This window comes from Colias croceus, chromosome 9, assembly GCF_905220415.1.
Source record: "Colias croceus chromosome 9, ilColCroc2.1".
Taxonomy (NCBI): Eukaryota; Metazoa; Arthropoda; class Insecta; order Lepidoptera; family Pieridae; genus Colias; species Colias croceus.
In genome coordinates, this window is record NC_059545.1 from 1,572,070 (window position 1) to 1,599,158 (window position 27,089).

A 27,089-nucleotide genomic window follows, 5' to 3' on the forward strand; every position below is an offset into this window, starting at 1 on the left:
GATTTTGTGCTATTGCCAGGTCGTAAAAATTTATTTAGAATAACTTGACAAACGGCTTTTATTTGAAAATCACTTATATTATCTCTCCTTTTAGATTATTAACAATATAATTCTTCTTAGTTCTTATATTAGTAACAGTATATAAATAGGTACACAGCTGTTAAAAGGTCAAGTATACATCCTTATCTAATGTGAATTAATTCATGATTCAAAAAACGTCACAAAAATACCACGGTAAATATATCGGAGATACCAATTCATTGATCTGGTAGATTTAGGGGAAAATCGCGATTTCCTTCTACATTGCAATTTTTACATTTCATAGTATAAAGACGCAATATAAATAATGTGAAGACATTTTGAAGCTTTTGATAGACGTGTTGACTTTCTTATCGTAATTGCATAATGTACTCATTAGTAAATAGTTATTAAGAATTAACCCTAGAACACTTAATAAATTTAATTTATTACTGGAAAACAACTTTTTAATTAAAAATAATATTAAAAATAGTATTTACTCGATCTTAAATACATGTTTCGATTAGTTTTGTATGCCTCCATATATCATGATTAATGACATCTAGTACCTACTTTATGTAGTTAATTATGTAGTTATTTAAGTTTTTTATTTAAATAATGAAATCACAAATTCTTCTTTTTTACAGGACAGTACCTACCAGGAAAAGCGGTCTTGTACCTGATGATGAAAGTTGGTCTATGGAAAAGCTGCACTCACTTTATAGACGTTACATAGATTGAGAAAGTTCCAGAGAGATCAACTTACATAAACCATGTAATTGGTTTAACCTACTTTAAACAAAAAGGATGATGTTCCCTGTGTTATTGTAACTTGCAGTAATATTATGTCTTCACTACATAGTATATTAATTTTTTTTTCTGTATACTATTATAAACAAGATGTTCTTTTTTTGGGATAGTTGAATCATGTATAATTATTGTGTTTAACAATAAATTTCTCTTTAATCGAATAAATAAAAATATAAATAAAAATATTTCGTTGAAGTAATTAAGTACTAAATGAGGTTTATAGTAATTCATTGATTGCTCTACATTGTTAAGGCACACGAATTTGGTCTAGTTTCTGTTGTTAGAAATGTAATAAAGTAATATTTTTACTGTATCAACTTACATTATAACTATCCTACTAATATTATAAATGCGAAAGTTTGTGAGGATGTGTGTGTGTGTGTGTTTGTTACTCTTTCACGCAAATACTACTGAACCGATTACAATGAAATTTAGCACACATATAGAGGGTAACTTGGATTAACACATAGGACTGGGTTGTTGGACCGGGTTTCATCCCGGAAATCCCACGGGAACGAGAACTATGCGGGTTTTTCTTTCAAAACGCGGGCGAAGCCGCGGGCAGAAAGCTAGTATAGTAAAAAACAAAATAGCTTTCGCTGTCCCTATATCCGTATATGTATGCTTAAATCTTTAAAACTAATCAACGGATTTTGATGTGGTTTTTTTTAATACATAGAGTGATTCTCGAGAAAGCTTTTAGTAAGTATATAATTTTTTAGGTTTTACACAAAGCGGACGAAGCCGCGGGCAGAAAGAAATAAATAAAAGTCTACATTGTACTTTATTGTGTTTGATTTTACATGAGTAAAATCGCGTTTAAAATCCGTTAATGAGCTCCAAGCGGCCCGATCGGTCCCAGACACAATAGATTTTCCATTGTGTCTGTGGTTCCGTTGCCTGAGTTAAATCTTCAATAATAAAATATAATTAATCGAGCATTTTTATAGACGTGATTTATATTTGTGTAGGTAGCTTGTAATTTAAAAAAAATATTTTAAAATTTAAGATATTATTAACCACATTAATAAAAAATGAAGAGCTTCTCTTTGTTCAATAATAAAAAAAATAGCGCAGCCAATAATTATTGTGGATCCAAATAAATTGGTGTAGAAATTATGTGAAGATTTCTGAAGACCTTGACAAAGGAAGGATTAATTGGTATTAATTATACCTAGGTACTATTCTACTTACTAGTAAAAAAGGCAATTTCCTAACATTTATTTCATTCCATTTTAATTTCGAATTTTATAAATAATCAAGCAGGATACAAAATAAATTAAAAATTCTTTCACTCACTACATAAATTCTACTGAATTTTTTAACCAAATTTTTTAATTTACTTTTTACTTTTACATGAAAGGTCCTCCTGAAGATGCGTTTTAATGTTTTTGTACGGTAATTGCATATTCAAGGCCAAAATATATCCTCATATGAGCCTTTCACCTTTTTAACCGACCTCGAAAACAACGAAGGTTTCAAATTACAATCATAATTTAATTTTGCACTGAATAATTAATTATGTGTCTATATGCATCGGTAACTCATGCCTACTATGTTTAGTACAACCGTAGTAATATTATCTCAATGAGTACAACACAATTCCTCAACAATGAAAAACAGAACCTGGAATTGTAATATTATTATGGCATATTAAAATTGTAATTTTCTTTTATAATAAGAACAACTTTTCCATCATATTTTAAAAATTCAGCAAGTTCTCATTAGGTTTAGTTGTTAACAGAAATTAGACCTTTTAAAGATGACAATAGTTTTCCCGATTATTACTAGTAATTTGAAATACAATTTTCAACTAACAAATTACAAAAATTAAGACAATAAGCAGTGGGTGTGACAGCGGTTATCATACACAGGATATAACCATTTGGCTCCATCTCAGAGATTGTCTGATCATCTTAAAATAGCTCTTTGTTATTTGACCCCGCATATCTTACAAGTGCACTGTTAGACGTAACAAGAAACAACTAACTATACCTACCTACATATTATATACCTAAATATTAAGTATTTATTTACTTACTAGCCTACCGGCCGCGGCTTCGCCCGCTTTGTCTAAAACCTAATAAATTATATACTAAAACCTTCCTCTTGAATCACTCGATCTATGAAAAAAAACAGCATCAAAATCCGTTGCGTAGTTTTAAAGATTTAAGCATACAAAGGGACTTAGGGACATAGGGACAGAGAAAGCGACTTTGTTTTATACTATGTAGTGATTTACATCGTAGCCTGTAAAATAACGAAAGAAAGGGACCCTAATTTTTACTTTTTGTATTAGTAAGAAAAAATTACGCTAGTTAGTTAATACATAAAATTATATTTTAAAGACGATTTTTCGTACAATTCGTATTTTTTCTGGGTCAAGGAAAAAGCTTAATAAGGAGTCTCTGAAGCTTATATAACAATAATATGGGTTTATTTTAATTCAACGAAATTCCATCCACCTATTAACTAACAAATTAGGTAATACAAATAACTATAACGTGACCTAGAACCTAGAAGCTAAAACCTAGAATTCATGTTCTAATTTTAGTGTCGTGTCAAAAGTTCGTAAAACGTAGTTTCATGAACTAAAAATGTTACATAATATATATATCCATAACATTATGATACATATTTACATGAAAAAGGTAATCCAATTGCTTAGTTTAAAAGTACAAACAGTTTAAGATCATAATATGAAAGAGTTAGATGACTTATAAGTGCTATAATCAATAGATAAAACATAATAACATGATTAAATGAGTAATTTATTAAGAATTAACGTAACGATACATTAAATACTCTTTAATACAATTTATTTATTAATCCATATAAGAAATATAAACGTGTATTGGACCAATTGATATTATCCCATACTTTAAAATTTTTAAATACGCAAATTATGTTACATAGTACATACATATGCACCAATAATATGATGCAATATTTTAATTAACAAGAAATAAAAAAGTTGTTTTTGAAATGTGCCTAATCGCATATGATGAACCTTTTTACATATCACAGTCATCCATTATCGTTGATGCATATTTGGTGTAGAATTTGCATATTTTTTTTAATTTTTTACTGTGTTATTTTGGTCATGTTGGCGCGCCATTTTTCAAGTTCGAATATAGAATAATTAAAAGAGGTCTATTTTATAATATTTATAGGCGTAAAAAACCCCGTTTAAATTGGTTTTTAATTTCACACATATTAATATGATATTAATTAGAATTTCCGTACGAACTTTTAAACTCAAATAGAATTGTAACGTAAGCCTCTTTGGTATTGTTTCGTTTACAATGTCTAGGCCAAAACTGTTTGCTTCACTGACCATGCTCCATGACATACCTGAGATAGCCTGAAATAAGAGGAATTCCTGCTTTGAACTTACGCGATTGAGGATTATCTACTAATCTCTTTATAATGACATCGCTAAACAGTTTGGTGTTCAAAAATAACAATATGCGAAAGTAATTAACATTCATATTATGTTTATGGTTTTTACTCGAATCGTATAAATTATTAAATTTTATACGAGTACATTACTTCTAAATATATTTCGATAAAGTTTATCCCATTATTTAGACACGAATTAAGGTTGAGAAAATGTCTGAAACTTATAAACACCCAAAGTCTGCCAAAGTACCGTAGCGTAGGTATCCAATCAATCATCCCATTTTTGATCTCATCAATCATAAATTATTTGTAGACGAATAAATGCTTCTTGCTTATTGTACAAAAACCTACTGACCTATATAAACGTATTTGGTATCATATACATTACACAAACAAACATTGTCCGAAAACACAAGGGTGGATGACGCACGACCAAAATGTTTGCATATTAATATTGATGGTAATGAATTGATAAAAAAGTAATTGACGGATTTGGATGAAACTACAGTAATATAGTATGTATATCAGAATAACACATAAGGTATAGAAATACTTGATTTTGTCCGCCAGTTTGTCCGCAGGTGAAACCGCGCAGCAAATCTAATCTTTTCTAATATTATAAAGAGGTAAAGTTTGTGTGGATAAACTCTCGATTTACTGAAACGATTTTAAAATGTCTTTGACTTTTAGAAAGCCACATAAATTCTATTACTGTTTTTAGTCTATTATATTTCGTTTTTATTCTAAATAAATAAATAATTCCCGGGTTCACACAAGCGGACGCGGAGCAGTGAAGAGCGTTTAATTCACAATAAGTTAGTTCACATTCACAATATATTATTATGAACTTATTTAAATACAAGATTCAAATTCGCATTAATTACTCTATATCTTACAAGTTTCGTCATTGTTTTTGTTTACTGTATGTATTTACATCACTCCGATACGATTGATAAAGTGTCAACTAGACGACTTAAGACTGACACGTTTTCATAAATTGATGTAATATTTATAACTAACTAGCGGTCCGCCCCGGCTTCGCCCGTGGTACATGTTTACGTTTTCTCTACATAAGAACCATCCTCGTACTTCAAGGAATATAATTATCGAAATCGGTTCAGCCGTTCTTGAGTTATGCGCTTACCAACACATTTTGCGATTCATTTTTATATGTATACTAGCTTACCACCCGCGGCTTCGCCCGCTTTCTCTAAAACGATTTGAGATTTAAACTATCCTATCGCTCAAGTTGGATCGAACTGCACATGGTGTGCGAATTTTATTATAATCGGTTAAGTGGTTTAGGAGTCCATTGAGGACAAACATTGTGACACGAGATTTATATATATTAAGATGTATAAGATGTATTTGCCCCTAAAAGATAGTGATAATAATAAAATAAACCTACGTAATATTCTTAAATGAAAAGAATCTCTATAATTAAATGTATGTAAAACGTCAATTGATTATATTCTGTATAATAGTGGCTCTCAGAATTAGATAGAAATTTTTATAGCATACTAGCGGTCCGCCCCGGCTTCGCCCGTGGTACATATTAACGTTTTCTCTACATAAGAACCATCCTCGTACTTCAAGGAATATAATAAAAAAAGAATTATCGAAATCGGTTCAGCCGTTCTCGAGTTATGGAATTACAACGAAAAGTGGCATTGATTTTTATATATATAGATAGAGCTTAGCATATAGAGCTTAGTATTATAGAGTATAGACGATAGAGCTCGTGTTTAGCAAAATAATTACTGCATCTAAATCCTAGTTGCATAAACTTGGCATAAACTAGTACCTTGACTAGTACGTTTGTACGTTGCCATGGTTACGGCTACAGTCAAATAGAGTTCAGCACTGTGGTTCAGCAAGAGTCTATGAAATAAATTTTATTACATTTGAATGATGATCATAACTCTGCATTATAAGATAACTGGTTAACACTCCAATTAATACAAATTACATATCTATTAATAATAAGTCATAATTTTTGTAATGGACACACTTCAGGTCATCATTATGGTTTATAAATAATAATTTATAACCTGCATTTAAATAACTTGTAATCATTTAATATTATTTGATTTACTTGCTGCCCCCGCGTTATATAAGAAACTTATAAAAACAACCATTATGTCCCCTTTAAAACGACAAGTAAACTAAAATACTATAATTTCATGTATCGGCTAATCAGTTGAAGCTGATGAAAGACCTCGGTAAAGCAGTTATAATAATTGACAGTCAAAAATCGTAAATCATAAAAAGCTGTTACACGAACAGACTATGTGTCTGCATATTACATATTCTGCGACTCTACCAAAATCAATACATGTTATAAGTTACTAGCTGCTCCGCGCGGTTTCACCCCCGTGGCTCCACTCCTGTTGGTTGTAGCGTGATGATATATAGCCTATAGCCTTTCTCGATAAATGAGCTATCTAACACTGAAAGAATTTTTCAAATAGGACCAGTAGTTCCCGAGATTAGCGCGTTCAAACAAACAAACAAACAAACTCTTCAGCTTTATAATATTAGTATAGATTACATATTATCTGAAAGTGTCCTGTAATATTATTGACATCAATGAAATTATTTGTTCTGAACTCTTTCTGAACTTGAAAAATAAGTATTTTCAGTAAATCCACATTTATTAATTAAATTTAACTCTACCTATGTAAAGTTTTGTAATTAAACTCAATAAAATCAAATTAAACACCAAGATATTGTTAATACACTATAACTAAGACAACTTTAATGTTAAATATTGTATGGGTCAATGTTTTTTCATAATTTGAGTCGATCTTGGTGTGAAATTAAAAAGTCAATAAATCTAGATTAAATATTATTCACTACCGTAGTTAAGTATATATTTATTTTACAAATTAACAACCGACGGTTAATGTAGGTACATTCGTACATCGTTTTTAGGTGTATAGTTAAAATATCTATGTAGAGTTTGAACTTTTTTTAGTACTCTTTCTACCTACTTTACATAAATTCGGAATTGATTGCTTTAGATCGTGGTCATATAGATAATCGTGATTAATTGATTTTGTTCTTTAAATCATGTCATTGTAATATATACGGTTATTAATATATAATACGGTTATTAATATATACATATAATACATAATAATTTTGCAAAATATAATTTTAGATTAATCGATTTTGGTTAACCATACTTTATTCTTCTATAATTTATTAATTTTATTTTATCGTAGGTAAGTGATAAATGACATACCTACTTATATAAGTTTCTTCCACAAATAATGTAACTTTTTGATAACTCATTATACCTATATCTTATATAGTTGGGTACATAACCAAATTTTATAAATAATACAAAATACGGAATTAATGTGAAACAAAACACAAATAATTATTACGTAGAGTTAAATTAAATATTGTTTTAATTCATGTAATATTGTCAATTCTAGAAATCATTATCATGATTATCATGTATTTCAACCCCGTGTCCTTCAAACGTTGACCTTTCGATGACATTTTGGACAGAGTACACAAATTAAAAAAAATGTAACAACCACATACCTTTTTGTCTAAGAGCCCCATCGTCTCCGCGGTTTCTATCTTAGTTTTTTCGGACATGTTTACACAGATATTTTCGGAAGATAAACTACTGAATAACTAGACACATCCACGACTGACAGCCAGCACCCTACGCATGCGCCGTGTGGACCCCTCGTAAGTACAATGGACCTTAGATAGATTAGGGACCCGTATCCCAAATATCTATAGAATGAATGACGCAATTTGTGGACGGTCAGTGACGTCTATTGATAAAACTTATGCCAAAATTGACGGAGATGTTTTGTAGAAACAAATAGCGAAGATTTATTGGCTTCTTTGTCGCTGATAGAGGAAATTAAAAATAGGGATTTTTGTCAGATAATAAATACTCTGTATGTAACATAAACAGTGTATAGTTTTGCAATGCTGACGGCAATTTATATAATATAAAACTTTTGTAGGTAATTCTCATTTACAACAATATTTTCATTATAATACTCTACCAACTCTACCTTGAAGGAGAAATTAGATTTTGGGCAAATGCGAATCAACATTCGTCTTTCCATATAGATACTAACAATACTTATTTCATTATAATATATATAACATTTTAGTTGATGATCCCTTCATCCCTTTCAACCCTTAAAAGTTTTGTTCTTGCTTCCGCTTCCAAATGGAACTTGTTATTGACTCCCTCGTAATTTACACCAAAATATAACCAAGTATTTTACTGAAGCGTTGGATTTACCATGTTTTTAATAATGAAAATTTTTCTGAAATAACATTTTTCAGTTCAGTTCAGTTTCAGTAGTTCTAAGGTTACCTATCTGTACAACTAAAAGAGTTAAATAAATAATTTTTTTAAGCTTGTCATGCCGAATGGGTTTATAGTTATGGATGTACTCTAATGAAATAAATATAAAGTAAAAAAGGTGGAGTGTTTCAATATATTTTCGTTATATTTTATACGGAACTCTAACTCTATAACAACGCCTACCTCATATCTTACGCAATGTATTCCTTCAGTTACAAGATAAATTTCGATAAATTGTGTAATACAAAAATTATTTTAGTACTACTTAGGTAGGTACTTAGTATTGATGAGAAATGTACTTGTCTAAAAGCCTAGAAATGTAACACCACCGAAGCTATATTATGTTTTATATTTCATAGAGCAATGTTACATCAGATGTAGATCATATTACCTATTTTAATAAGGACTTAATGTTGAAATCGACTATAATAATTATTTGATTATAATTGTCAACTTGCTGACCTGACAGACGATATCCAGCTGTTATCGCTTGAAATTTAAATAGCCGCTAAGTGTTCTTTTTTCTCGTCGCAAATATCTTAAGTACCTATTAACAAACACAACAAAAAAAGAATTATCGAAATTGGTCCAATTATTCATGCATGATGCCATGAACAAGGGAAATAGGGATTCAAGTAGCTTCCGCCTGCGTTAAGAAAAGTTCCCGTAGGACTCCGGGTTCCCGTAGAATAGAATAAAACCAATCCTATGTGATAATCAAAGTGGCCCTCAATATGTGTGCTAAATTTCATTGTAATCGGTTCAGTAGTATTTGCGTGAAAGAGTAACAAACATACATACGATAGGATAGGATAGAGATTAAAAAATTAATGCTATAAATACAGAGTATAAGAATTAAAATCAATGTTTCATATGAAATATGAACGTACCTAGTACCTACCTAATAAACTCTAATAATAAAATTGAAACAGGTACATTTTCATGTCTATGATTTTTTCGTGTCACGAGATATCTATACATATATAATAAATCTGTAGAAGGGTCAATTCTGTACATTGAAAATATTGAAAAAATAAATAGCAGGGGGGTGTTACTGGATCGATACCAAACCCAAATATGTGATTAAAAAAATTTTTGTCTGTCTGTCTGTCTGTCTGTCTGTCTGTCTGTCTGTATGTGAAGACATCACGTGAAAAGTACCGGTCCGATTTTGATGAAACTTGGTATAATTATACCTTATTATCCTGGGCGTAAAATAGGATACTTTTTATCCTGGAAAAATACGTAGAAAAAAAATAATCTTAATTTTTCAGTTATCCATAGACGTTGTTCTGTAGAACCGCGAACACACGTTGCGTATTTTTATAGGCCTAGCCGTATTTGGGTCCAATAGATATTTATAAGATGTCATTGTCAGAGTTACTCAAAATGGAGAAATAAACCATCCACGCGAAGACCGACATCCGCGCGGACGGAGTCGCGGGCGGAAGCTAGTAAATAATATAACCACTTTGTTAACTTATATTTAGAAATACTTACCACCATTAGAAACATTTATTTCACCTATTTCATTCGAGCAAATGTATCATGTATGAATATTTTTGGCAAGCTTTGTAGCGTAAACTATGCATTTAAATAATAGCCCTTTGTTTTGTTTGTAGGTGGAAGCTGTTAGCTATCTACTAGTCCAGACAACTATATCATAATAGTTATTAATTACCAATGTGACGTCAATACTATGCATCTGTAGAATATAACACTTATCTGTTAAAACATAAATTAAATAAATCTTACGTATAATATTAGTCATATGTTATCATGTAGGTATGTATTTATTGTGGAAATATAGGTACAAACTTCGCGTCCCGGCTGCGTCCGTGAAAAACTGGCGTAAAATCTAAATAAAATGTAGCTTTCTGCTGATTTTTTTTTAATTGATTTAGTAGGTTCGGAGGAAATAAATAAACACATTCCCAATTCGGAAAGTTATATTTCTTCTTTATAATGTAGTTTTTTAGTATTCGTGTATTTAAAACGGTAAATTGTACAAATGAAAACAACGACTAGATTACATAATTATTATTCTTAAATAACTCATGTGCTCACTAAAAACTCTAACGTATACTATAGCCTCTTAAACTTTTCACATATTCCGATAAGCACTAAGAATACATCCCTGAAGTTGTAAAACTAGGTACTAATGTCTATACTAATATTATAAAGAGGAAAGGTTTGTATGTATGTATGTATATGTATTGTTTTCACTTTTCACCTAAGCTTTTCACGCATAAACTACTGAACCGATTATAATGAAATTTAGCACACATATAGAGGGTAACTTAGATAAACACATAGGATAAGTTTTATCCCGGAAATCCCACGGAAACGGGAACTATGCGGGTTTTCCTTTGAAAACGCGGGTGAAGACGCGGGCGAAAAGCTAGTATGAACTAATTTTACTAACACCTTGTAATGGGTACTAGGAAATAATAACAACTTTTTTTGTGATATTTTAGTACGTTTTTCAGTAGCTCTAACTTGGTTTGAATTCTAAACTACAATTTCCAATTCCATGAAATTTGCTACTATGATTCCTTTTCTATACTTTAAGGGGAACTTGTATAAAAATAAAAGACAAGATTAAATTCGATACAATATTTATTCAATAATTATTACTTCTTTACAATTTGGGGCTAGAATATCTACCTTAAATTTCGATTTAAAACTTACGATGGCATTAATAATAATAGTCAGTCCACATCACAACTGTCCATAATTCTATAATATACTATATACCACTTATAATAGAGGCTATTATCCAATGTACATGTAATATTACTTTAGAATAATGCTATCTCACGTTACTTAAAACGAAAGAAAGAGACAGATATACATAGTAACTTTACAGTACAATTGAAACAGACACATATTTAATATTATTATTTACTTAATACATACTTAGAAATTAAAGGTACTTAAAGTTAACTTAAACTAAATAACCTTTAATTCCTGAGTATGAACATGGACCCAATAAATATTTAGATTATATTCGTCCATGGTATGAAACACATTTCCGATGAAAATCATAAAAAATCGTAATTTATGAATTTAAAAAAGTAATTATATTCGCCACGATTTAAAATAACAGATAATATTTCATATAAACATTAAAAATAAAATTTACAAATACAATAACAAAATTGTGCCGAAAAATTAAAAAGTGTCGATTATAATTGCTATGAATATCGTGGCAAGACAGTTCTTACATTCTTAAAGCTGATTAAAATATAATATTTACAAAATACCGAATTAAACTACATATTTATAAATCTTAATTATATAAAAATAATATAGAATATAAATTTCTACATAGATAAAATCAAAATTATCGATAGAAAAAACATAAGTAAATATTACAAAAAAATTCATGCTATAGAAACCATACAACCAATAAACATACCTAAATATAAATATACTATAAATGTAACACACAGATATATGAAAAAAATAACGTTTTGAACCCATATTTTTTCATAATAATAGTCACTTTTCATTAACTAATGTACCAATGAAATTATTAAAATAAAAATAAATGATTCTCGATAACATTAATAAAACTGTAATATAACGTTCTATATGCCTGTCTGTTGCAACTTATCTTTTAATTCTAATTACTGGTATAAGAAACAACTAAGTCTAACATAAGTTACGTACAAAATACATAGGGTTGCCTCTACTTTATTTTTATCGAATTAGGGTTGCCAAAAATCTAATTTAACGATTTTACTAAGGAAATAAATACATTTCATTGGTACAATAGTTTTTAGCAAATCTAAGGTTTATATTGGTTCGAGTATTTCGTTAAAACTGATATTATAGTACTTTTGAGTAATAGTTTGAGTTTGAGTTAAAAGGTTATGGCAATGGAACTTAACATGTAATTAAGGTGTTTGGAGTGTATTACATTTTATACTGCCCTTAAAAAGAGTTCAATATTTTCTGAGAAGAAAATATTAAACTGTGTAATATTATATATGAATTTTTATGGATTTAATTAACTTCTACATTGATATATTGTGTAGATTTCATACATGACTGCATTTATTAGTGAATATTTTTTGTTTTTGGAAGGGCACTGGACAGCCATTTTTTTAGTTTTATGATGTTTATTGACAAGAGTTATATGACGTCTTACGTATGAATTTAAAAATGGCAATATAATATTGAAATTTTCGAATTTTCACAAACAATATAAACTAAACATTACAGATAATTAACAATTACACTAGAAATACAATTAATTCGAAAGACTCGAAGTTCATTAATTATTAGGCCGGTTACTACTCGTTGTGTATGTTATAATACATATTATTATATATTCATAATCGTTACAATTGACGATAAATTATTTACAAATATACACTGGCATAGATTCAAACAGATTCGGGGCAAAGTTCCAAAAATGTGATATTTTACATTGTATTTACAATTTACAATTACAATATTCTATCTACATATATTTAATATTATGACATATGGACGATCATACAATTATTATATTATTAAAATACAGGTACGCAAAAGATTCAATCCGATGAGGACTTACATGTAATCCTAATGCTGGTTGCAGAGCTTGACCGACCGTCAGTGCGTACCGTCGGTCCTGACGATACGCATCAACAATTGTATGACTATGACACTAATGCGCATGACAATACGCGTGCGTATGGTCGGTCTAGCTATGAACGGTTTTATGAATTTCCCTACATATTACAAGCGCGACTGACGTACGCACTGATGGTCGGTCAAGCTCTGCAACCAGCCTTAGACGTAGAACGATTTAAAATTATTTTATGAGACTGTATGATATGTATAAGAATCAGTAATATCATGGCGAGGAGAACAATAAATGACTAAGTTACTAATAAAAAAAACTTTCCTCGTAAAAAACATTTATCGGATAATTATAAAAAAGTACCTATAGAAAAATATCGCATAATTATAAAAAAGTATAGAATTAAATATACAGGGTGTCCCACTGATGGTTGAAGCTCAAAGGAGGTTATAGTTTTGCATATGCTGAGTTTATAAAAAATGCTTATAAAATTCCAGACGCATTTTTTTTCAAATAGATGAATTTTTACAACTCTATGCTTACAATAACAAGCAACCCGCCCAACTTTGCCATCAGCACGTGAGCTATAGTTTGAGATTATGTTTCCATAGACGAAATGCACACATTAGCGAAGCGGTATATGCCGGCTGCGCGAAGCTAGAGAAGAAAACATGGATTTTCAGGAAAAATTTAGCAAAAATTTTTTGACGTAATTTTGATGTTTAAGTATTTTTTACATGTTCAGTGTATGCAAAACTACAAGTACCTTCGCGCTTAGTATACCAATAGTGGGACAACCTGTATATGTAATTTTGATTCCCATAACCCTAGTGAAAACAAGACACATTATATACCATTATTACAAATAATATATACTCGTCTAATATAAATATTATAACATTTCATATAGGTATAAAAATCACACATTTTTCAAATATACTACCACTTTTATAAGACGATACCTGTGACAGTAATTGCTTTTTACAGTATTATTAATTAGTATATGCTTTGAACATCTATACATATAATAAATCTGTAGAAGGGTCAATTCTGTACATTGAAAATATTGAAAAAATAAATAGCATGTTACTGGATCGATACCAAACCCAAATATGTGATTAAAAAAAATTTTGTCTGTCTGTCTGTCTATATGTTCAGGCATCACGTGAAAACTAACGGTTCGATTTCGATGAATCTTGGTATAATTATACCTTATTATCCTGGGCATAAAATAGGATACTTTTTATCCCGGAAAATTACGTAGGAAAAAAGAAATCTTCATTTTTCCGCGCGTACGGAGTCGCGGGCGGAAGCTAGTTGAAAAATAAATTCAAAGGAATGAAAGATGAAATTCGACTTTCCAAATCGTTCACAATAAGATAAAAAAAATCATTTAAATGTAACAATGAACTTTAATAATGTACATAGAAACTACCGATTTCTATAATATACGGAACATCATTTAAACATGGCGGCATTATATGCGTGAAACGTCACTTTGACAGTTCACCCTCATAACTACGACATACAAAATTATTAAATAAATTATTTTTATATTTATTGCAACATTATTTTAAAAGAAACATTACAGAAACAGTTTGAAAAAAATATTGGATTGTATTAATCATCCAACAATGTTATTTTCAAATAGCAATTCTGTCACAGGACCTCAAAATCTACATAAACATCCCAAAAATTGCTCCTACATCATTCTTCATTCTTCATCATCATCCAGGGTTTCCACTTGGTAACAGAGAACCAGCTCTCCGCAGAGCCCATCCAGGGTCATGTAGACTGAGGAGGTGCTTTTCCACTAGCTCCCAGAAGCTGTTCCTGTATCATAACCTTATACACCCATCATCATCCAGGGTCGTGTCCACTTGGGAGCAGGAGACCAGCTCTTCGAAGGACAGTCCATCCAGGGTCATGGAGACGGAGGAGATGCTTCTGAACAGCGCTTCGGTGTCCAGGTCTTCTGGTAGTTTGGTTAGGAATTGCGCTGCTGATATGAAGTCCATGTCTTTTAGTTCGTCTTGGTAGAGGTGCAGTATTCCTGGAAAGAGTTGATAGAAATTATTTTACGATAAACAATAATTAAACAACAATGTAATTCAATTCAAATGTATTGATTAAACATCAATGTAAAAAAATTCTTGCATTTTTTATTTAAAGCGTTTTATATTTTATCTTTTTTACATGCAATATTTTTTGCAACCCCTAACCAGGAAAGTGTTCCCGTCCCCTAGAAACATATATAACTTGCCACGTGAGCAGGTAGATCTAGCTGTGTCTGCTAGAACGTAGTGTATGCTAGAGCGTTGTGTCTGTTAGAGCTGGTAACTGTATGATCTATAAATACCTAGAGCCGTATTAAAGAGGAAAGTGTCCATCTGCTCTGCCAGCGCTACCGTAGCTAGAGTCGGCAGCTATACGCTCTACAAACACGCTCTATATACATGCCTAGAGCCGCAATAAACAGGAAAGTGCCCCCATGTGCTCTGCCAACGCTGCACTGTCTTAATATAGATGCTACTGTTTGCTAAAGTCGATAGCTGTAAACTCTACAAACACGCTAGAGCGTGATAGAGCGAGAGGTAGATCTCTTTACACACCTCTAGAGCCACAATAAACAGGAAAGTGTCCCCGTCTGCTCTACAGTCGCTGTAATATGGGCGTTACTGTCTGCTAGAGCTGATAACTGTGTGCTATATACACACCTAGAGCCACAATAAATAGGAAAGTGTCCCCCGGCTGCTCTACAGTCACTGTAAGTCGCTGTAATATGGGCGCTACTGTCTGCTAGAGCCAGTAACTACACGCTCTACAAACACACTATACCAGGTGTAATCGCTAAGTGGGCACAGGCGATTATTCCGTAACTATTGCAGATATCAAAAAACTTTATACTGATATCGAGCCCTTACCTAATGAGTAAAATGACAACTATAACTTTTTAAAAATAAAACGGGAATTATCAGATGTCGGGTGATATACAGGATATCTCTAAATACACACCTAGAGCGGCGTTAAACAGGAAAGTGTCCCCGTCCCTAAGGAACACGTCCCACACGCGGCACGCGGCGTCCAGCGGCATCGCCTTCGCGAACGCCGTGTAGAGCCACTCGAGCAGGTACAGCTCGGGCGCTACCGTGTCCGCTAGAGCCGGCAGCTGGTGCCGGAGCAAGCGGCTGTAGGCTTTCCAGAGACGCTGGAAGTAAAATAGTAGAGCTTTAGGTATGGGAGTAATGTTAAAATATGTAATGACGATTCGAAAGTGCCTATAAAAGAAGTCTAATTGAATAAATAAATGTTTGAGTTTGAGATAGGGACAACGATAGAGATAAAGCTACATCTTTGACAGACTGATTATAGAGACGCTGTAACTTGGCTGTATCTATGATAAATAGCCGCGGTACACGGAGCAATATCATAGAGAGAATTTACCATGGTATCAGAATTCAGAACCTCTCAGGACACAAAAAATTATTAATATGTGAAAATTAATATGAGAGAATTATAATAAATAAAAAATCTTTATTGACATAATAACTATACAGGTCTAGATAATTAATCCTTCGGTTCCCGAACTATTATAGTATTATAACAGAGTAGTTGTTTTGTACTCTATGGTGTACAACATAATGTCGATATTGAATTGATATGAAATGCATGGGGTTACGGGCCATGCTATGGTTTATATCCCTTGAGTCAGTAGCTCGATGATATAGTCTCGGTACTACCATCGACCGCGCAATGTGTGCGCACTGAGTCATTATTTAATATTATTTCACATATCTACCTAATTATAATTAATGATGGAGAGCTATTTAAATTCTCCGACAAATACATGTGGTTTTAAAAAAATATAAACAGTCTTATTTATTCACTATTTTCTTTTTTATTTCAGGATATTTTCATTGTTGATTCAGGATATTTATAAATAAAATACAATACAAATTTTAATAAAATGTTTCTCTCACCTGCATCATAGCCCCGTCCCTTGTAAAGGCGGCCCTTAACACGGGCCCATCGAGTAAATTCGCAAAGCATATGAAAGCTTGCGGCGCCTCCATGTTGAGTATTAATACTGCCGCTATGAAGGACATGCCCTGGAAGAGATGGAAATTAAAATAAATAAATAAATTTAAACAAAAAATATATCAAAAAACGTCAATACTTCATGTTATTTGGATTACTTTTCATTTTTGTTTTTAACTTTCAATTAAACATAATTGGATACATACATACAACCCAGAAATTCACGCGATTTTGCGTTATCAGAATTTTACCTCAAAACTGCTGAGAAATTTTATTTCAGAATTTCCCAACAGACTTACTTTCATCTTTTAAAATAACATTTTATATGAAGTTCTCTAGCCTACCGGAAAATATGTTCATCTTTTTAGAGATAACAATTACTAGCTTTAATTCATGGCAAAAATAGTAGGAATGCATATATTTTAAATAAAATAAACGAAAAATTGTAACAAATAATTTCAAGCCAATCTTACTTAAAAGGTTTCAAAACAATTACCTGTATATATCCAATATCCGGTCTATAACACACATACGCAGCCAACAGTTCGTGTAAAACATCAAAATACGGTCCACCCGGTTGGAATATGCACAAATGTGGGAACGTCCTCGCTATGTCCAACTGAATCAACTCCATGGAACATTCGTCACTATAATCTAACAGATTAGGGTTGGATTTCGAACAGCACTTCTTTTCACTACTTTCTGCGTTCATACTTTTCAAATTCTGCTCACTAAAGTTCCTGGGCATACCGAGTCTTTGTTTTTCCTCATCTAATTTAGCCTTTTCTGTTTTGGGTCGATTTTCTTTGTCCAATTCTCCGTTGATCGACAGCCTATCTTCTTCGGTTGCATCTTTAGTTTTACAATCGCAAGATTTGTTGACTTTTAACCGCTTTCTACGCAGTTGTGCTTCGTGTAGTTTCTGTTTAGCTTTTGCTACTAGATCCTGATACATTTCCTGGGTTATCTTCAGTTTGTTTTCAATGGCAAGTTGCCACACTTTGCCTCTAATGGAGGGGGGTAGACCGCTCCACCAAAGCTCTAGTGTGCGTTTTGAGTTTTTCCTGAAAAAAGATAATATATTTTTATTTACATGAATGTTAACCAGGAATTAAAAAATAATAATACAGACAAAGAACAATTTCATTCTATATCCTTATTACTGTTCAAAACAAATTCAAGTATAATTTAGACAACAAAACAATAAACCATTCAAGTCCATAACCGAATGAAAATAACCATTGTAATACGAAATATAATTTAAAATTCAGTTACTACGCTTTTTAAACTATAAAGGAAACAGCCTTCAGAAAACGTAGTCACATATTGTTCACACTACAATTTTTACTTGACAGTATATTACTTGCTCTGTGGACTTGACCCGTGTCTATAATCTATATTATATTATCTGTGAGTCCGTAACAGTTAACAAAAAAACATAGACAATAGTTCTGGGTCATATTTATATCATAGACATTCTCAGACTGTGACGTAATGAGATCGTACGTGACGATGACATTGCGCTAACAAAAAATTATCTATGTAAACTTTTTGTTGTTTATTTATTTACTAACGTTTGTATGTGTGCATTAAATATGATAAGCGCTAACTGTAAGATAAACTGTTAGATATAATATAATAAGTTTTCAACAAGTAAATAATATTGATTTAAGTACGGATACCTACTATTAAGTATTGTGTGATATAAGGTATAATGACATGACAATGACATGGAACGACCAATCGCAGCGACTCTTACTTAGCGTGTAGTCGCACTCCACACACCGCTTCGACCATACATTTCTCCCTATACCTTACAATATTGACCAACTAGTAACTTACATAATATTATGCCAATCAGGCAGTATGTTCACGGTCCACTCCCTGGCATGCCTAGCGAGTCGTTCCTCTAATCGCAGCGACTCTTGCACCCTATCGCGCCGCAGCTTCACGCTCCACACACCGCTTCGCCCATGTATACCTAACCATATTTAGTAGCTTATAACTTACATATTATGCCAATCTGGCAGTATGTTCACGGTCCACTCCCTAGCATGTCTGGCTAGTCGTTCCTCCAATCGCAGCGACTCCTGCACCCTAGCGTGTCGCGCAGCAGCCTCACGCTCAACTCGACGCCGCGCGGCTTCGACCATGCGAGCGTGCTCCGCTTTGTGGCGAAGCGCTTCTTCTGTGCATTTGGCTGGCAGGTTCGATGGCCTGGAACGAATTAAATTTTTGGATATGAGTTTTAGTGTTAAGACAGATAAGCTAAACAGAACTTGTCCAGAAGTTGTGTAACTAGCAATAAACATTATTGTAGTATTATTTTCCGGGTTGGTACTTATTCATATTTTATCGATACGAGGCTAAAGGTTACACGAGGTTAGATGTAAATATAACTTCGGTAGATTAATGTGCTTTTATCGTTAGAAATTCTGATGTAGGTAACAAAAATGTATAAATGTACTAGAACATAAATTACATTAGGCTAATCGAGTCGTGCTTACTGTGTAGCTAATAGGTCGAATCACAATGGGGTAGACAACCTGTGTATTGTGTAATATAATAAAACTAAAATTGATCGTTAACAAGTAAACTACAGATTTCTCCTTAAGTAGGAAGGTTGGCAAAAAACAGTCACATCACCAAGAGATACGCCATGAAATTACCAAACACGGAAGTCGGATGTGTACATAAAAAGAAATTGTCGATCTTCATATAAACACGATAGTTAACAGGAAGTAAATTTGTAACTCAGACTATATTTATCATAGCTTCTACTATGTAATCATAACTCTATAATATGTGTACTATATAATCATACTCGTTTGTCTTTTCCGCTCGTAACATAATTATTGCCTACATAGATAATTAGGTACGCATATTCCTGTGATTATTAGTAGGGTTGTAACGGAGGCCTACTTAGCGGAGGCGGAGGCGGATGCGGAGGTGAAGAGGTTCGCCTCCGCGGATGCGGAGGTTAACGGAGGCGGAGGCGGAGGTGAAATTTGTTGGGATAATATAAATAAATTTATGATTAATAGAGTCAGCAACATTTATTTATATTATATAATATAAAGTGTACAATTGTACATACATGTTCATGATTCATCTTAGTAATCAAAATTGACAAGAGGCAAATTATATTTTACGAACAAAAGCTTTGCGGCTTTTTCGCCTCCTAAGCGGTTTCTCAAGGGTTCGTAATCTTCATTTAGTTGGAGTCTATTTTCTTTATTATATTCATTAATTAGTGTTTTCCATATCATGAGGTTGCTTTTGGTATCCATGCTGTCATTTTCCGATTCCTCTTCATCACTGCAATTCTTCAACATATCAGCCAGGTTGGAATGCACACTTTGTATTGGTGACAAAATCTCAAAACTTCATTTGAAAACAAGCAGCCGATCGGCCGCGTCGCCTAGCGTCGCTCCTTGCGCGTTGTTTGTGATCGTAAATGAACTTCCGATATGACTCCGCATAAATTTTGCGGAGGCGGATGCGGAGGCGGAGGTTAAATTCTTTGCGGAAGTTCCGCAGTAACGGAGGCGGAGGCGGAGTTCCGTTACAACCCTAATTATTAGGTAATTATTTACTCTTGTTTGCATATTTGCTAAATGGTTCTAATTTATGATATGATTATGCAACGCAGCTTTCCGCCCGCGGCTTCGCCCGCTTTGTCTAAAACCTAATTAATTATATACTAAAACCTTTCCCTTGAATCACTCTATCTATTGAAAAAAACCCGCATTAAAATCCGTTGCGTAGTTTAAAAGATTTAAGATTTTTTGCCATTTGGCTTCATACCAATCCAGATGTATAACATTAACACTCGATCACAAAACACTTACTTAGTGTTAAAAACTTCAATTAAAACAGAAGTGTAAGCCATGTTAAACGGTTGCAACATCCAAAGAATTTCGCAGTTCGCACATTATCACTAATTGTGCATCCAATCAGTAGCTCAAATTAACGATCGAACGGAAATCGACGTTTAAATCGTTTATTGAAAATTAACGTAACCACAAATCAATTAGTATTAAATATTGGTTTATTATCTCGCTAGCTTTCTGACCGCGGCTTCGGTCGCGGTTCTTGTTGGTAATTAACTGTTTCCCTTCTGTTTTGAAAAAAATGGAACCTATATTTGTTAAATATAGTGTCTATGTTAAAATTTATCAATACATGCTCAGATGATTCGTTGTACGTGTTTATTTTCAGGTTGCCTGGAAGAGATTGCTTGTTAGCAATAGGGCCGCCTGGTTGTTAATGTTGTGTTTTATTCGTCGTTCGTTTATCTATTCGTTTTGTACAAAGAAGTGTCATAAATAAATGAAATGTATTGGGATGGCAGTGAAACAAACCATCATACCACTTGGATATTAGTAGGAAAAATTTCGATATACCCTCATCATGTACACAATTTATTTCAGTAAAGTCTTTTATTTCACAGCAAAGGTCAATAACTTAGTTCACGTAACGTTATTTCGAGCGAATCGAATTGAATTAATCGCTAAAACTTGCCTTTAATTTTCACGTAATATTAATTATTATTACAATATTTTTGGATTAATATTAAACTAGCTGCTCATCCCGACATCACCTGTAACGTTTTTAAAGTTTTTCATTTATTTATTATTCTAATTTAGGTGGAGACAAATCCAAACGAAAAATCATTAGAATGCATTCAGACGTTATAAGTTACGCAAGTAACTCTCATTTTTACAACCAAAGATAGCACTCATAGCTATTTAGATAGAAGATGTATACTATGATACGAATACTAATATATATTTCAATAGCATACATAGAAATGGTAGAATACATTCAAGCGTTCATGAGTTATAAGCGGCTTAACTACCACAGCTTTCAAATATTATACACTTTATATAGATATAAACCTTTAAATACATAATAATATAGGAAATAGTCTAATCAAATATTGTCGGTCCAACGATGCAACAAGTACCAAGTTTCGTGACTTGATTACGACGCAATCTGGTCCGAGCAGTCAAGTAGCAAATGTAATAAGCATTAATGGATTTTAAATTGCATGGATGCGATTGTAACTCAATAATATACGTAATAAACTAGAAAATTTTGTTTCACTAGCAAGCTATCAAAAGTATTCGAAACTCATAAAATACTCATAGTCTGTACTAAAAAAATATAAATATTGGTATAGAAAACTAAACCGCCTGCAAATGGTCAGAACTGGTCAAAATTTAAATGGCTCTATCTTTCAAATAAAAAAAAACATCAAAGTCGGTTCTCCCAGTCGATAGTTCTGAAATAATCAACCCAAAGACGATATAATTGCTGTTATACAAAAAAGTATAATATGTAATTGCTCTTATACAATAAAAGTCACCCAAAAAATTCGTACAAATATTTTTTCTCGTACAAATTGATTTTAAATTTATCCTCCCGACTATCAAATAAAGAATATTCCATTCAAACAACATTCCTTCCATACGAAGTAACCCTCTTGTAATCTCTATAGAAATCTATATACAAACGAGTAGCTAGTAGATATAATATAGAAGCAAAGGGGAAATAGGCTGGTAATGATGGGTCGTAAGCCTCGTGACTTCACTGAATGGCCCCCACTTTCATTACACCTGATATAGGTATGTAATAAACATTCTTTATTAAGCGGGTGCATACAGAGCGAGCATCCTCGCGAAGGAATTATTGCGCGAAGCAGCTCGGTCAGTGTAGACTAAGCCGAGGAAAGTGCGTGTGCTGACATTTTCCTCTTAATCTTCAATGGACGGGACATAGAGGGAGCAGCTTCGCGAAACATTTGCTAAACGAAGCAGCACGGTCAATGTGGACGAGGCTCGGTCGATAAAAGCGCGTGTTTCCTCGGCCGAGCAACACTTACACAATGAGCTTCGCACAATTAGTTCGCGAGGCTGCTCGCTCTGTATGCACACGCCTATTGAAGATTAAAAATATATTAAAGAAAGATTAAACACGAAAAGGGAGTACACGTTGAATGGAAAAGCTGGGAGGGAGCATAAATAGCCTTGCACTAACTTTATGAGGATTGCATCTTAAAGTGAGTTATTTTCAAATAAGAATCGATCGGGGAAAAGCAATTAAAAAAGAAACCTAGGACTATATTTCAATTTATAGATTGATTTCTTACATGGACAATCTGAATTCAATCAGTAGGTAATAGTGATTGTGATTTGTGGTAACATTTCTAACCTTAACCGAGCAATTCTGTTTGTGATTGAAATGAACTTCAAACTGTATGATATTACAAACCTTATATTACCTCCATACAAGGTTCTGTACTCTCCATACAAGGTCGGACAATTCGACTTCATAGCATATGAAAAATTAAAAATTGCTTCTGAAAGTTTGTTCGGCTTTTTCTCAAAAATAGCTAATTTATATGAAACTTGGTTGTAATTAGCACAGGCATTTTACAATTTCAGGATTCACGCAAAAACTACTGAACCGGTTACAACGAAATTTGGTATGTAGGTAGCAGAAGACCCAGAATAAAACATCTCTACTTGTTATCCCGGAAATCGCACAGGGACGGGAACTAAGCGAGATTTTCTTTAAAAACGCGGGCTGAAGCCGCGGGCAGAATATAGTATATAGTAAAATAAAACCACGAGAACGGAAATAGATAAGTAACGAAGGGTCGGTCATCTGTTCGTGACTGGACAACTCCGTACACTTAATGACCCTCTTCAAGAAGTAGTTTCTATAGAAATAGTAATCAAAATGTCAATGATTTATAGTTTGTTTGGTACACATTCCCAATATGGTTACATTGATTTGACACATTAACAAATCAATAGCTCTCGAGATCGAGCCTAAGTAAATTATCGCAGCTTTAAACTCAAACTCAAACTTGTCATTTTTTCATAGGACACAATACTGCTAGACCCCATGTTTATGTTAAACTACGCAGAAGAATTTGAACTTTTCTAGGACATTCAGATAGTTAGCTCATTCTACTTAAATAGATTTAGAGTTAGAGGAGGATCCTCTAACACTAAATCCTCTAACACTAAATCTATTTAACGACGCTCATTAATTGGAAACTAAACTCGATAAATCTGAATAAACGAAACATCTATAACACGATCCTTGTGCCAGTTGTATTCTCACGCGATCTGCTATCTGATACTCTAACTTCAACTTAACCATTAATCATCTGGAAGAATTAATACCTATACTCCAAATAAAAAAAACAGTTAAAATAAAAAACAAAAAAAAACACACTTAAGTAAGATGAATAACATGAAAAATATTGTATTGTTACCGATATGCAAAATGTGCAAAAATGATTCAAAATTGAGTCTAAAGAAGTCGGTTACATAAAAGTCAGCTAGTAAAAGCGTGTTTTAAATCTCCCGGATTTCAAAAGACACAAAAAAAACAATATAAAACTAAAGTTTGGATGAATTCGTATTCAAAGAAAATTTATATATGTAAATAAACAAATAAGATATAATACATATTACGATCTACTTTCTGGTGTTAAAAATTAGAAAAGCCTTCAAATCTTCCATTCTTAATTTGATAGAAATACAGTTATTTAAAATAAATAAATATTTATATTCGATTTCTACATGCTACCTGCGTCCTAATGTACACGTACACGCAATCTTATGCACAAAATAATTAAACTAAACATTAAATTAATTTCTTTTATAATTTAAATACACGCAATAAATAAACAATTAACTACTACAAATTGTATATCACGGACAAACACATTTACATGTATACTTACCTCGGAAATAATTTATATTTGCAAGGTAAATTATAAAAATAATCTATCCTAATATTGAACTTTCTATTATAAATTTCCTAGAATATTTTAAACAGGCAACTTCTAGTATAGTATTATATTATCTGTGATAATACTATCAAAAAGCCAAAAAAAATAAAAAAAAAACCAGCGGCAGCAAATTATATCCAATTTCTTGTAATGATATTGCTCTTAGTATGAGTATTTATGCGTGACCGAGTAAAACCACAACATTAGGTATGTCAACCACTGAACACTACAAACGATAATGACCTTTAAATTTAACAGATGACCTGTTATTTTGAGCAGTATAGGATATAATTACGAACTAGAAATAGGAACTTTGTAAGTTAGTATGGGTTTTTGACCTCTATGTTTAACTGACTTGTTATTTGGATACATATACATATTATGATAATTGAAAATATTGTACCTAACACTGTATACGTAGTATATTATTATTAGTCTGTGCTAACACCTTACACACAATATAGAGCAAAATAAAGATATTTGATTTAATTTAGAGGTAGCCTAAATTCTTCAGAAGTAGTTTTAAGTGCCTACTTTGTGTGAAGTATTAATAAAGAACCTACTATTAATTATTCTGTAGTATGGGCTCTACTGATTCGAGATTAATTATTTAGAAACAGACCTTTCCTTTCTTGACTAACAACTCGTCGATATAAAGTATTAAAACCAATCAATACGCTTCAATAATTTTTTTATTGAATCATTGTGAAGACATAAACAATTCATTCATAACATTAAGGCCGTGTACGCGGTCCGTGCGCTGTTTGGCTCAAATATGTGATTTTTCAAACCAGATTGTCCATCAACCACTTATCTTACAAACATATGAATTACTAATAATTTTAGGGAATTTTATTGTCTATATAGTTAGTTAAGAGTTTTTTTCAATTAATACAGTATTTGTGAATACCATCAAGATAACTGAGCCGATGATTACTTGATTTCACTTTTAGTGTCAATTTCGAAGCTAAAAATATCTGAAATTGCTGACAGATCTAACACACATTTTTTTTAACTAACTGCAAAAATCCTTATTAAAATAGTTAGTTAAAAGATTTTTTTAATTTGGACTCCTAACTTACGAAATTAAAATCCGAACAATGTGAATTTTTTTAGAAATTATACTCGACAAAATGATTATTTTCACCAAGATATTTGACTAAGTTGAATATAATTTATACATATTGCAATAAAAGAACGTATTACTTATAAGATAAAATTTAAAAAATCAACTAAGGTACCTCTATTATTTTTCTACAATTTTTTTTAAAGTACTATAAAACACTGCGCGCGACCCGATTAAAATCAGTCGGCAGCGAGCCTTCCCAGCGAGAGGACATGTTGCTCGGCGCTCTCCTGTGGACCTATGCTGTTCATAGTAAAAGGATAGCGCAAGCCGCGATCTATCGTAATAGATCGCGGAGATTTTGACTTGCGTTAAATTGAATAAGCGCTCTTAACACAGTAAAATCCAGTTTCGATGCGGTTTTTAATAATCTAAAATGCGGTTCCATCCAGGCGTAATACTGTATTGTCACTTACGTCACAACTTTTATATTTTGTTTAAACAACGATGAATCATAAAGGAATAGGTACTTACAAAAGGGTAGGTATATGTGTAGGTGATTAATTAATGTATGTGAAGGTATTTTAAAAATAAAATGTTTATAAACAAGTAGTCTGAGAGTATATTGATGTTATTATAGGCCATCCACACGTCTGCCGAACAATTTCTTCGTATAGTGCTGTCCCTATGTGTTCGTTGTTTACACGTTGTTCGGCAGACGTGTGGATGGCCTATTAGAGTTAAAAGATATGTCTTTTCAAAATATTCTATTTAACTTTAAATGCAACATTATAACAATACATCCTTGTGTCTTAAATATTTATCTTTGTTCAGAAAGCGGCTTTAAAACTTATTTTATTACTTAAATATCTTTAAAAGTTACCACACATAAGGAAGTTTAACATTACATTGATGTCCGTCCAAACGATGGAACAAAGAGATAAATATAAGGTTAAAAGCCCTCTGAAAGGAATTAACTGACTATGCTGACACGGTCCAAATACTTATGACCCTTCGA

The 27,089-nt window shown here is 32.3% G+C and overlaps 2 protein-coding genes across 2 annotated transcripts in view; both read right to left on the bottom strand.

Moving 5' to 3' along the window:
* The window catches only part of LOC123694132 (facilitated trehalose transporter Tret1), a 55,648-nt gene extending 47,725 nt beyond the window's left edge, over window positions 1–7,923 (bottom strand). The window contains exon 1 of the mRNA XM_045639449.1: window positions 7,786–7,923. Coding sequence (XP_045495405.1) covers window positions 7,786–7,842 — 57 coding nt within the window. The 5' untranslated portion in view covers window positions 7,843–7,923. The remainder of the gene's footprint in view (window positions 1–7,785) is intronic.
* A 6,381-nt stretch (window positions 7,924–14,304) lies between these two features.
* Window positions 14,305–27,089, bottom strand: part of LOC123694130 (TBC1 domain family member 14-like) — a 40,291-nt gene continuing 27,506 nt past the window's right edge. Inside the window, exons 3-7 of the mRNA XM_045639443.1 lie at window positions 19,203–19,409; window positions 17,689–18,256; window positions 17,135–17,263; window positions 16,170–16,362; window positions 14,305–15,207 (exon numbers count right to left, since the gene is read on the bottom strand). Coding sequence (XP_045495399.1) covers window positions 14,993–15,207; window positions 16,170–16,362; window positions 17,135–17,263; window positions 17,689–18,256; window positions 19,203–19,409 — 1,312 coding nt within the window. The 3' untranslated portion in view covers window positions 14,305–14,992. The remainder of the gene's footprint in view (window positions 15,208–16,169; window positions 16,363–17,134; window positions 17,264–17,688; window positions 18,257–19,202; window positions 19,410–27,089) is intronic.